Raw genomic sequence first — 13,704 nt, 5'->3', positions numbered from 1 at the left:
ACGTACGTATTTGTATTAATATATATTAAATATAGATGACTTGGACTTGGACCTTGGGCTTGGGCTTGGATCGAAACTTAAAATAAATATTTCATCTATACATAAGAATTTTATTAAAGACAAGAGTAACATATATAGAAATAATGGTCATATCAAACATATATATTTGTAATGCGATACAAACTGTAAAAAATAGGTCCAAAATAAAAGAGACCAAAACAGAAGATGGCGATAATGAAAGTTTATGTACACTCAATAATAATATTGTGATGATCGCTTTTGAGAAATCTCTTCACAATATCAAGGCATGGTTGCAAAACAGTATTCGTCCATGCTTCGTCGGTATCTTCTTCTTTATCTTCTTTGAAAACGTCCGTAGCAATTATATGATGCACTGACCACATTTTCTCGCTTATTAATCGTTGAATCTTGTCAAGTTGGTTACAAATTAACATACGAGTATTACGCTTGATACTTGAAATTGAAGCTTGAAGAATCATCTTCTTTGATTCATCATCTCCGTCTATATTTGTTTCTTCCCTTAAATATCTGTCCATTTCAGGGACACCGATGGACCGTCGGATTCCTTTGGTGTAATCTGCATCTGGAATGAAAATCTGTCGCACTTCATCCACTAGCCCTGCATGCGACACAAATTTAAAGAAGAGTTGTATTTAGTAGAACATATATTTGATAACCAAAAGTAGAAAATAATATAAGAAAAGTTTTTAGCTAGCTGCATGATAGTATATCTTTATTGATACATAAAATAATTACAAAAACTACCTGCTTTGACCATTTGATCAACCCTCATGTCAACTCTACGGTTCAAGACTGATTGCTCAACATCAATCCAAATAAAGCAACTATCGTACTTATATTTGAACATGAACACAGGATCTTCCACAAGTTTTTCAATATACGAATTTGACCCTCCAACAATAATTGGAACACGTTGAGTCTTCTGTATTTTTTCTATATAGACGACAGCTTGCAAACAAAAATCTTCAGCTGTGAAGTCTGAATCTGGTTCAATTTCACCTAAGAAAATGTAATCAAATTAACTTTCTCAAAATTGAAAGAAATAATTTTTTAATAGTAAAGTATATTTTTCACTAGAATCTATAATTACTACTATAAAATTATCTAGGTAGTCATTTGATATAAGTATTATTGAGAATAAACATATATACCTAACAAATAGTGTCGTACACCTTGTTTCTCAGCATGTGTGATCTTGTTTGTAACAATTTCAAGTCCCTTGTAAACTTGCATTTTATCCGAGTTGATTATTTCTCCTCGAAAATGGGTGGCAATGTCAACAGAGAGACGGGATTTTCCCGTTCCTGTGGCCCCCATTATGAAGATCACTTTTTTCTTGTTGAACTCTTCATTGTTGATGAAAGTATTCATTTTTCTACCAAAAAAAATATTAATTAGTTTAGAATAGTGAATTCATAAAGTCAGACATTAAAATCTTGTAAATATAAAACTAGTAAGTAGAAACCTTGCTTGACTTGGAATATACTATCTAAATATATAAAATTTTCTTGATGGTGGATGTGAAAAAAAATTACATTCAGCTTTTATAGTAAAAAAATTTTGTGGACTTATTAATTGACATACCAATTTAATAATTACTGATATATTTTAGGATAAGAATGACTTTTAAAAGTTTATAGATATGTCAACTTGAATTTTGGTAATTATTATTAAATATATTTTAGGATAAATTTATTAGTGTATGTTGATAGGAGATCACATAGAGCTGGACTTTTATAGTAAAAATGTTATTTTTTATAGACTTCTTAATTAGTAAACCAAATTAAATATATATAATTCATATCTTTAAGAATAAGAATAGTTCATTAAAAAATTTAGAGTATTTCACCTTAAATTTTGGCGATTAAGCTAAAATTATTTTAGGATGACGTTTCTAGATGTATATTGTTATGAGATCACAAGTAGTTACAAAAGGATTGTACAAAGAACTCAATAAAATTTCTGACGGAATATATTTAAGTGATAATGCGTCAAATATTACACTATTCAACAACACATCATAAGTGTTAGTCTAATTCCATAAGAGGGAAGTGAACAATTATCGATAACTATTTCAATTACGAGTATTCATCTTAACATGTGCACCATACAATAATAGATGAGGACTTTATTGAATCAAGATTCAATCACCGTGATAGAATTAGGTAGAATATATTCATTACCGATAGATTACAAATTTACTATTTTATCTTCTTTGTCTATGTAACATTTTTAAGTATTGAGTAAAGAATTCAATTCTTCAAAATCCTTTTAGGATGGAATCTTCCCGAACATGTATGGTGATTTATTATTTTATCGCTCTATTAGCTTGACATTATGAGTGATCTCATGTAACTATGTACGTACGTATTTGTATTAATATATATTAAATATAGATGACTTGGACTTGGACCTTGGGCTTGGGCTTGGATCGAAACTTAAAATAAATATTTCATCTATACATAAGAATTTTATTAAAGACAAGAGTAACATATATAGAAATAATGGTCATATCAAACATATATATTTGTAATGCGATACAAACTGTAAAAAATAGGTCCAAAATAAAAGAGACCAAAACAGAAGATGGCGATAATGAAAGTTTATGTACACTCAATAATAATATTGTGATGATCGCTTTTGAGAAATCTCTTCACAATATCAAGGCATGGTTGCAAAACAGTATTCGTCCATGCTTCGTCGGTATCTTCTTCTTTATCTTCTTTGAAAACGTCCGTAGCAATTATATGATGCACTGACCACATTTTCTCGCTTATTAATCGTTGAATCTTGTCAAGTTGGTTACAAATTAACATACGAGTATTACGCTTGATACTTGAAATTGAAGCTTGAAGAATCATCTTCTTTGATTCATCATCTCCGTCTATATTTGTTTCTTCCCTTAAATATCTGTCCATTTCAGGGACACCGATGGACCGTCGGATTCCTTTGGTGTAATCTGCATCTGGAATGAAAATTTGTCGCACTTCATCCACTAGCCCTGCATGCGACACAAATTTAAAGAAGAGTTGTATTTAGTAGAACATATATGTGATAACCAAAAGTAGAAAATAATATAAGAAAAGTTTTTAGCTAGCTGCATGATAGTATATCTTTATTGATACATAAAATAATTACAAAAACTACCTGCTTTGACCATTTGATCAACCCTCATGTCAACTCTACGGTTCAAGACTGATTGCTCAACATCAATCCAAATAAAGCAACTATCGTACTTATATTTGAACATGAACACAGGATCTTCCACAAGTTTTTCAATATACGAATTTGACCCTCCAACAATAATTGGAACACGTTGAGTCTTCTGTATTTTTTCTATATAGACGACAGCTTGCAAACAAAAATCTTCAGCTGTGAAGTCTGAATCTGGTTCAATTTCACCTAAGAAAATGTAATCAAATTAACTTTCTCAAAATTGAAAGAAATAATTTTTTAATAGTAAAGTATATTTTTCACTAGAATCTATAATTACTACTATAAAATTATCTAGGTAGTCATTTGATATAAGTATTATTGAGAATAAACATATATACCTAACAAATAGTGTCGTACACCTTGTTTCTCAGCGTGTGTGATCTTGTTTGTAACAATTTCAAGTCCCTTGTAAACTTGCATTTTATCCGAGTTGATTATTTCTCCTCGAAAATGGGTGGCAATGTCAACAGAGAGACGGGATTTTCCCGTTCCTGTGGCCCCCATTATGAAGATCACTTTTTTCTTGTTGAACTCTTCATTGTTGATGAAAGTATTCATTTTTCTACCAAAAAAAATATTAATTAGTTTAGAATAGTGAATTCATAAAGTCAGACATTAAAATCTTGTAAATATAAAACTAGTAAGTAGAAACCTTGCTTGACTTGGAATATACTATCTAAATATATAAAATTTTCTTGATGGTGGATGTGAAAAAAAATTACATTCAGCTTTTATAGTAAACAAATTTTGTGGACTTATTAATTGACATACCAATTTCATAATTACTGATATATTTTAGGATAAGAATGACTTTTAAAAGTTTATAGATATGTCAACTTGAATTTTGGTAATTATTATTAAATATATTTTAGGATAAATTTATTAGTGTATGTTGTTAGGAGATCACATAGAGCTGGACTTTTATAGTAAAAATGTTATTTTTTATAGACTTCTTAATTAGTAAACCAAATTAAATATATATAAATTCATATCTTTAAGAATAAGAATAGTTCATTAAAAAATTTAGAGTATTTCACCTTAAATTTTGGCGATTAAGCTAAAATTATTTTAGGATGACGTTTCTAGATGTATATTGTTATGAGATCACAAGTAGTTACAAAAGGATTGTACAAAGAACTCAATAAAATTTCTGACGGAATATATTTAAGTGATAATGCGTCAAATATTACACTATTCAACAACACATCATAAGTGTTAGTCTAATTCCATAAGAGGGAAGTGAACAATTATCGATAACTATTTCAATTACGAGTATTCATCTTAACATGTGCACCTTACAATAATAGATGAGGACTTTATTGAATCAAGATTCAATCACCGTGATAGAATTAGGTAGAATATATTCATTACCGATAGATTACAAATTTACTATTTTATCTTCTTTGTCTATGTAACATTTTTAAGTATTGAGTAAAGAATTCAATTCTTCAAAATCCTTTTAGGATGGAATCTTCCCGAACATGTATGGTGATTTATTATTTTATCGCTCTATTAGCTTGACATTATGAGTGATCTCATGTAACTATGTACGTACGTATTTGTATTAATATATATTAAATATAGATGACTTGGACTTGGACCTTGGGCTTGGGCTTGGATCGAAACTTAAAATAAATATTTCATCTATACATAAGAATTTTATTAAATACAAGAGTAACATATATAGAAATAATGGTCATATCAAACATATATATTTGTAATGCGATACAAACTGTAAAAAATAGGTCCAAAATAAAAGAGACCAAAACAGAAGATGGCGATAATGAAAGTTTATGTACACTCAATAATAATATTGTGATGATCGCTTTTGAGAAATCTCTTCACAATATCAAGGCATGGTTGCAAAACAGTATTCGTCCATGCTTCGTCGGTATCTTCTTCTTTATCTTCTTTGAAAACGTCCGTAGCAATTATATGATGCACTGACCACATTTTCTCGCTTATTAATCGTTGAATCTTGTCAAGTTGGTTACAAATTAACATACGAGTATTACGCTTGATACTTGAATTGAAGCTTGAAGAATCATCTTCTTTGATTCATCATCTCCGTCTATATTTGTTTCTTCCCTTAAATATCTGTCCATTTCAGGGACACCGATGGACCGTCGGATTCCTTTGGTGTAATCTGCATCTGGAATGAAAATCTGTCGCACTTCATCCACTAGCCCTGCATGCGACACAAATTTAAAGAAGAGTTGTATTTAGTAGAACATATATTTGATAACCAAAAGTAGAAAATAATATAAGAAAAGTTTTTAGCTAGCTGCATGATAGTATATCTTTATTGATACATAAAATAATTACAAAAACTACCTGCTTTGACCATTTGATCAACCCTCATGTCAACTCTACGGTTCAAGACTGATTGCTCAACATCAATCCAAATAAAGCAACTATCGTACTTATATTTGAACATGAACACAGGATCTTCCACAAGTTTTTCAATATACGAATTTGACCCTCCAACAATAATTGGAACACGTTGAGTCTTCTGTATTTTTTCTATATAGACGACAGCTTGCAAACAAAAATCTTCAGCTGTGAAGTCTGAATCTGGTTCAATTTCACCTAAGAAAATGTAATCAAATTAACTTTCTCAAAATTGAAAGAAATAATTTTTTAATAGTAAAGTATATTTTTCACTAGAATCTATAATTACTACTATAAAATTATCTAGGTAGTCATTTGATATAAGTATTATTGAGAATAAACATATATACCTAACAAATAGTGTCGTACACCTTGTTTCTCAGCGTGTGTGATCTTGTTTGTAACAATTTCAAGTCCCTTGTAAACTTGCATTTTATCCGAGTTGATTATTTCTCCTCGAAAATGGGTGGCAATGTCAACAGAGAGACGGGATTTTCCCGTTCCTGTGGCCCCCATTATGAAGATCACTTTTTTCTTGTTGAACTCTTCATTGTTGATGAAAGTATTCATTTTTCTACCAAAAAAAATATTAATTAGTTTAGAATAGTGAATTCATAAAGTCAGACATTAAAATCTTGTAAATATAAAACTAGTAAGTAGAAACCTTGCTTGACTTGGAATATACTATCTAAAAATATAAAATTTTCTTGATGGTGGATGTGAAAAAAAATTACATTCAGCTTTTATAGTAAAAAAATTTTGTGGACTTATTAATTGACATACCAATTTCATAATTACTGATATATTTTAGGATAAGAATGACTTTTAAAAGTTTATAGATATGTCAACTTGAATTGTGGTAATTAATATTAAATATATTTTAGGATAAATTTATTAGTGTATGTTGTTAGGAGATCACATAGAGCTGGACTTTTATAGTAAAAATGTTATTTTTTATAGACTTCTTAATTAGTAAACCAAATTAAATATATATAAATTCATATCTTTAAGAATAAGAATAGTTCATTAAAAAATTTAGAGTATTTCACCTTAAATTTTGGCGATTAAGCTAAAATTATTTTAGGATGACGTTTCTAGATGTATATTGTTATGAGATCACAAGTAGTTACAAAAGGATTGTACAAAGAACTCAATAAAATTTCCGACAGAATATATTTAAGTGATAATGCGTCAAATATTACACTATTCAACAACGCATCATAAGTGTTAAGTCTAATTCCATAAGAGGGAAGTGAACAATTATCGATAACTATTTCAATTACGAGTATTCATCTTAACATGTGCACCATACAATAATAGATGAGGACTTTATTGAATCAAGCTTCAATCACCGTGATAGAATTAGGTAGAATATATTCATTACCGATAGATTACAAATTTACTATTTTATCTTCTTTGTCTATGTAACATTTTTAAGTATTGAGTAAAGAATTCAATTCTTCAAAATCCTTTTAGGATGGAATCTTCCCGAACATGTATGGTGATTTATTATTTTATCGCTCTATTAGCTTGACATTATGAGTGATCTCATGTAACTATGTACGTACGTATTTGTATTAATATATATTAAATATAGATGACTTGGACTTGGACCTTGGGCTTGGGCTTGGATCGAAACTTAAAATAAATATTTCATCTATACATAAGAATTTTATTAAAGACAAGAGTAACATATATAGAAATAATGGTCATATCAAACATATATATTTGTAATGCGATACAAACTGTAAAAAATAGGTCCAAAATAAAAGAGACCAAAACAGAAGATGGCGATAATGAAAGTTTATGTACACTCAATAATAATATTGTGATGATCGCTTTTGAGAAATCTCTTCACAATATCAAGGCATGGTTGCAAAACAGTATTCGTCCATGCTTCGTCGGTATCTTCTTCTTTATCTTCTTTGAAAACGTCCGTAGCAATTATATGATGCACTGACCACATTTTCTCGCTTATTAATCGTTGAATCTTGTCAAGTTGGTTACAAATTAACATACGAGTATTACGCTTGATACTTGAAATTGAAGCTTGAAGAATCATCTTCTTTGATTCATCATCTCCGTCTATATTTGTTTCTTCCCTTAAATATCTGTCCATTTCAGGGACACCGATGGACCGTCGGATTCCTTTGGTGTAATCTGCATCTGGAATGAAAATCTGTCGCACTTCATCCACTAGCCCTGCATGCGACACAAATTTAAAGAAGAGTTGTATTTAGTAGAACATATATTTGATAACCAAAAGTAGAAAATAATATAAGAAAAGTTTTTAGCTAGCTGCATGATAGTATATCTTTATTGATACATAAAATAATTACAAAAACTACCTGCTTTGACCATTTGATCAACCCTCATGTCAACTCTACGGTTCAAGACTGATTGCTCAACATCAATCCAAATAAAGCAACTATCGTACTTATATTTGAACATGAACACAGGATCTTCCACAAGTTTTTCAATATACGAATTTGACCCTCCAACAATAATTGGAACACGTTGAGTCTTCTGTATTTTTTCTATATAGACGACAGCTTGCAAACAAAAATCTTCAGCTGTGAAGTCTGAATCTGGTTCAATTTCACCTAAGAAAATGTAATCAAATTAACTTTCTCAAAATTGAAAGAAATAATTTTTTAATAGTAAAGTATATTTTTCACTAGAATCTATAATTACTACTATAAAATTATCTAGGTAGTCATTTGATATAAGTATTATTGAGAATAAACATATATACCTAACAAATAGTGTCGTACACCTTGTTTCTCAGCGTGTGTGATCTTGTTTGACAATTTCAAGTCCCTTGTAAACTTGCATTTTATCCGAGTTGATTATTTCTCCTCGAAAATGGGTGGCAATGTCAACAGAGAGACGGGATTTTCCCGTTCCTGTGGCCCCCATTATGAAGATCACTTTTTTCTTGTTGAACTCTTCATTGTTGATGAAAGTATTCATTTTTCTACCAAAAAAAATATTAATTAGTTTAGAATAGTGAATTCATAAAGTCAGACATTAAAATCTTGTAAATATAAAACTAGTAAGTAGAAACCTTGCTTGACTTGAATATACTATCTAAAAATATAAAATTTTCTTGATGGTGGATGTGAAAAAAAATTACATTCAGCTTTTATAGTAAAAAAATTTTGTGGACTTATTAATTGACATACCAATTTCATAATTACTGATATATTTTAGGATAAGAATGACTTTTAAAAGTTTATAGATATGTCAACTTGAATTGTGGTAATTAATATTAAATATATTTTAGGATAAATTTATTAGTGTATGTTGTTAGGAGATCACATAGAGCTGGACTTTTATAGTAAAAATGTTATTTTTTATAGACTTCTTAATTAGTAAACCAAATTAAATATATATAAATTCATATCTTTAAGAATAAGAATAGTTCATTAAAAAATTTAGAGTATTTCACCTTAAATTTTGGCGATTAAGCTAAAATTATTTTAGGATGACGTTTCTAGATGTATATTGTTATGAGATCACAAGTAGTTACAAAAGGATTGTACAAAGAACTCAATAAAATTTCCGACAGAATATATTTAAGTGATAATGCGTCAAATATTACACTATTCAACAACACATCATAAGTGTTAAGTCTAATTCCATAAGAGGGAAGTGAACAATTATCGATAACTATTTCAATTACGAGTATTCATCTTAACATGTGCACCATACAATAATAGATGAGGACTTTATTGAATCAAGCTTCAATCACCGTGATAGAATTAGGTAGAATATATTCATTACCGATAGATTACAAATTTACTATTTTATCTTCTTTGTCTATGTAACATTTTTAAGTATTGAGTAAAGAATTCAATTCTTCAAAATCCTTTTAGGATGGAATCTTCCCGAACATGTATGGTGTTTTAGTATTTTATCGCTCTATTAGCTTGACATTATGAGTGATCTCATGTAACTATGTACGTACGTATTTGTATTAATATATATTAAATATAGATGACTTGGACTTGGACCTTGGGCTTGGGCTTGGATCGAAACTTAAAATAAATATTTCTTCTATACATAAGAATTTTATTAAAGACAAGAGTAACATATATAGAAATAATGGTCATATCAAACATATATATTTGTAATGCGATACAAACTGTAAAAAATAGGTCCAAAATAAAAGAGACCAAAACAGAAGATGGCGATAATGAAAGTTTATGTACACTCAATAATAATATTGTGATGATCGCTTTTGAGAAATCTCTTCACAATATCAAGGCATGGTTGCAAAACAGTATTCGTCCATGCTTCGTCGGTATCTTCTTCTTTATCTTCTTTGAAAACGTCCGTAGCAATTATATGATGCACTGACCACATTTTCTCGCTTATTAATCGTTGAATCTTGTCAAGTTGGTTACAAATTAACATACGAGTATTACGCTTGATACTTGAAATTGAACCTTGAAGAATCATCTTCTTTGATTCATCATCTCCGTCTATATTTGTTTCTTCCCTTAAATATCTGTCCATTTCAGGGACACCGATGGACCGTCGGATTCCTTTGGTGTAATCTGCATCTGGAATAAAATCTGTCGCACTTCATCCACTAGCCCTGCATGCGACACAAATTTAAAGAAGAGTTGTATTTAGTAGAACATATATTTTATAGGCTTCTTAATTAGTAAACCAAATTAAATATATATAAATTCATATCTTTAAGAGTAAGAATAGTTCATTAACAAATTTAGAGTATTTCACCTTAAATTTTGGCGATTAAGCTTAAATTATTTTACGATGACGTTTCTAGATGTATATTGTTATGAGATCACAAGTAGTTTCAAAAGGATTGTACAAAGAACTCAATAAAATTTCTGACGGAATATATTTAAGTGATAATGCGTCAAATCTTACACTATTCAACAACACATCATAAGTGTTAAGTCTAATTCCATAAGAGGAAAGTGAACAATTATCGATAACTATTTCAATTACGAGTATTCATCTTAACATGTGCACTATACAATAATAGATAAGGACTTTATTGAATCAAGCTTGAATCACCGTGATAGAATTAGGTAGAATATACTCATTACCGATAGATTACAAATTTACTATTTTCTCTTCTTTGTCTATGTAACATTTTTAAGTATTGAGTAAAGAATTCTATTCTTCAAAATCCTTTTAGGATGGAATCGTCCCGAACATGTACGGTGATTTATTTTTTTATCGCTCTATTATGAGTGATCTCATGTAATTATGTACGTACGTATATTGTAGTTAACAAATTATTAACATCATTAAAATAGTTAGTAATATGTCAATCGATCATTAATTCATTGATAAAATTTAAGAATGTATTAATTATTAGTTGCTAATATTACGTACGAATATTTAGTTGCGTAATAATAATTACCAACTATGAAAAAAAAAATTTGGTAAATTATTAATTATTAACGTATAATTGAATAGTTGATAAATTTACCAATTGAAGTTTAATTTTTTTAATAAATCAGCGTCTAGTGTTGATCTTTCATATTCAGTTTGTGTCGTTAGGTGTTTTAGCTTTTAAATTTTAGCCAAAACTCGACTTTGATCAATATTTTTGGTAAACGTGATCAAATTAAAACTCTGTCAATGTCATTAGCTTTGTAAGATCATTTTTTATCTAACATGAAGGTTGGTTCAAGTTTTGGGGCTTCCATTTTGTGTGTGTCGTTAGGTGTTTTATATCTTATGTTTTGACCAAAGTTTGACTTTGGTCAATATTTTTGTGAACATGCTCAAATGAGAATTTCGTCAGTTCGTACTTTTAGACGTTTTAAATTTTAACTTTTAGCAAAAATTTAAATTTGGTCAATATTTTTAAAATTTCGTCAATGGGGTTGGTTGTTAGCTCTAGATGATCATTTTTTATCTAATAGGATTGTTTGTTTGGATTTTGGTGTTTTCATTTTCAGTTTGTGCCATTAGGCATTTTAGCTTTTAAGTTTTGGTCAAAATTTTAAATAGCTTAACATATTCTGCAAACATGCTTAGATGAGAATTCTGTCAACAATTTGCTTCAAAGATAATTTTTATTCGAAATGGTTTGGGTTTTGGGACATTCATTTCAATTTGTTTCGTTAGGCATTTTAAATCTTATATTTTGATCAAAATTTGATTTTACTCAATGTTTTGATAATCGTGCTCGATTGGAATTATGTTAGCGAGTTAACTCGGTAAAGTCATCTTTGGTCTAGTAGGAATATGATTGGTTCGAGTTTTGAGGCTTTATTACTTCCTCCATTTCAAAAAGAAATGTCTCATTTCCTTTTTAGTCTGTTTCAAAAAGAAAGACCTCTTTCTTTTTCTGGTAACATTAATTTCAGCTATCCTCGTGACATGTTTAAGACCACATGATCAAAGAGCAATTTTGTACATTTAACCTAACTTTAATTTAGGACCACAAGATTCAAAAACCTTCTTTATACTCTTAAACTCCCTCCCAAGTCAAACCAGATTATTCTTTGTGAAACGGAGGGAGTATCACTTTGTGTCGTTAGACATTTTGACTTTTAAATTTTGACCAAAATTTGAATTTGGTTAATATTTTTGAAAAACGTGCTTAGATTAGAATTTCGCCAGCGCGATTTGCTCTAGAAGCTCTTTTTTCTCTAATAGGTGGTTGGTTGGATTTTAGGTTTTCATTTTAAGTTTATGTCGCTAGGTGTTTTAACTTTTAGCTAAAATTTGACTTTGCTTAATATTTTTTATAAACATGCTCAGATGAAAATTCCATCAACGTGGTTAGTTTAGAAAGGTCATTTTTTTAATTTTATTGGATGGTTGGTTCAGCTTTTGAGGCTTCCATTTTCAGTTTATGCTATAAGGCGTTTTAACTTTTAACTTTTGATCAAAATATGAATTTGGTCAATAGTTTTGATTAACGTGCTCAGACTAAAATTTTATCAGCGTGGTTAGCTTTGGAATGTTATTTTTGGTCTAGTAGGATGATTCATTCTGAATTTCAGGCTATTATTTTCAGTTTGCACTGTTAGGCGTTTTAACTTTTAAATTTTGATTAAATTTGAATTTAATCGATATTTCAAGGAAACATGCTTAAATTGAAATTTCATTAGCGCGCTTAGCTCTAAAAGGTCATTTTTGGTCTAATTGAATAGTTTGTTTAGGTTTCAAGGTTTTCATTTTCAATTTGTGTTGTTAGGCGTTTTAACTTTTAACTTTTGGCCAAAATTTGGAATTGCTTAAATTTTTTGCAAACTTGCTCAGATAAGAATTTTGACAACATGTTAGCTTCAGAATATTATTTGTTAACTAATAAGATAATTTGTTTATGTTTTGAGGCTTTCATTTTCAGTTTGTGTTGTTAGGCGTTTTAAACTTTTGAGTTTTGATCAAAATTTAGATTTTGTCAATATTTTTTATAAATGTGCTCCAATTAACATTTCATCAGCGGAGTTAGAGATTCACAGCTGAAACTTTATAGAACTATCATGATTTTGATCTTCTTAGAACGACAACAAGGAAAACTCGAGTAAGTATACTTGTATTCCTACAATTCGATGGTAGTGAATATTACAAAAGTTTGAAACTTAATCATTATTTTGAATACAAATTGTTATATCAAAAGGACAGCTTAAGAGTGTTTTTATTAAAGTTTTCGGAAAAATATTGTTTCGTAAAAGTTTTTCGACTTTTTTAGAGTCGCCTCTTAATTTTAAAAAAATTAAGAAAACTTTAGCTTACAAAAGACTTAAACAGATAAATCGATTGAAAATATTAAGGGGCGTTTCAGGGATCCTTATTTATATTTTAGGAAGAGTTTTACAACACCTAAAATATTTGCTAACTCACAATTATCCAAGAACTAATATATTTGGCTAAAAAAATGATCTAACTTATAAAAATTACTTAGAGTTCGTTTGAAAAAGAGGTATTAATTACTCAAGTGAGTTTATTATTTGCAAAGTTTATTCATCTTTTAGAATTTATTTGGAATTAACTTTTAAGTCAATAAAACATTTACGGCGTTTGCGGGAATATGGATTCTTTAACATTAAAACT

The 13,704-nt window shown here is 29.3% G+C and overlaps 3 protein-coding genes and 1 pseudogene across 3 annotated transcripts; all 4 read right to left on the bottom strand.

The window, feature by feature from the left end:
- Positions 1–45: 45 nt before the first annotated feature.
- Positions 46–1,413, bottom strand: LOC138339208 (adenylate isopentenyltransferase 5, chloroplastic-like). Its single transcript, XM_069290789.1, has 3 exons — positions 1,194–1,413; positions 787–1,041; positions 46–640 (listed from the first exon to the last, which is right to left on the bottom strand). The coding sequence occupies exons 1-3, from the start codon at positions 1,411–1,413 to the stop codon at positions 243–245; spliced, it is 873 nt and encodes a 290-aa protein (XP_069146890.1). The 3' UTR covers positions 46–242.
- A 1,232-nt stretch (positions 1,414–2,645) lies between these two features.
- LOC112940065 (adenylate isopentenyltransferase 5, chloroplastic-like) lies at positions 2,646–3,816 on the bottom strand. Its single transcript, XM_026028028.2, has 3 exons — positions 3,597–3,816; positions 3,190–3,444; positions 2,646–3,043 (listed from the first exon to the last, which is right to left on the bottom strand). Exons 1-3 carry the CDS (start codon positions 3,814–3,816, stop codon positions 2,646–2,648), a joined length of 873 nt encoding a protein of 290 aa, XP_025883813.2.
- A 1,439-nt stretch (positions 3,817–5,255) lies between these two features.
- On the bottom strand, positions 5,256–6,219 carry LOC138339207 (adenylate isopentenyltransferase 5, chloroplastic-like). Its single transcript, XM_069290788.1, has 3 exons — positions 6,000–6,219; positions 5,593–5,847; positions 5,256–5,446 (listed from the first exon to the last, which is right to left on the bottom strand). Exons 1-3 carry the CDS (start codon positions 6,217–6,219, stop codon positions 5,256–5,258), a joined length of 666 nt encoding a protein of 221 aa, XP_069146889.1.
- A 1,037-nt stretch (positions 6,220–7,256) lies between these two features.
- LOC138339206 (adenylate isopentenyltransferase 5, chloroplastic-like) lies at positions 7,257–8,622 on the bottom strand (annotated as a pseudogene).
- Between the last annotated feature and the right edge of the window lie 5,082 nt (positions 8,623–13,704).

This window comes from Solanum lycopersicum, chromosome 11 (assembly GCF_036512215.1).
Source record: "Solanum lycopersicum chromosome 11, SLM_r2.1".
Lineage (NCBI taxonomy): Eukaryota > Viridiplantae > Streptophyta > Magnoliopsida > Solanales > Solanaceae > Solanum > Solanum lycopersicum.
Note: the sequence above shows the minus strand (reverse complement) of the source record. Positions and strands in the feature narration are given on the sequence as shown.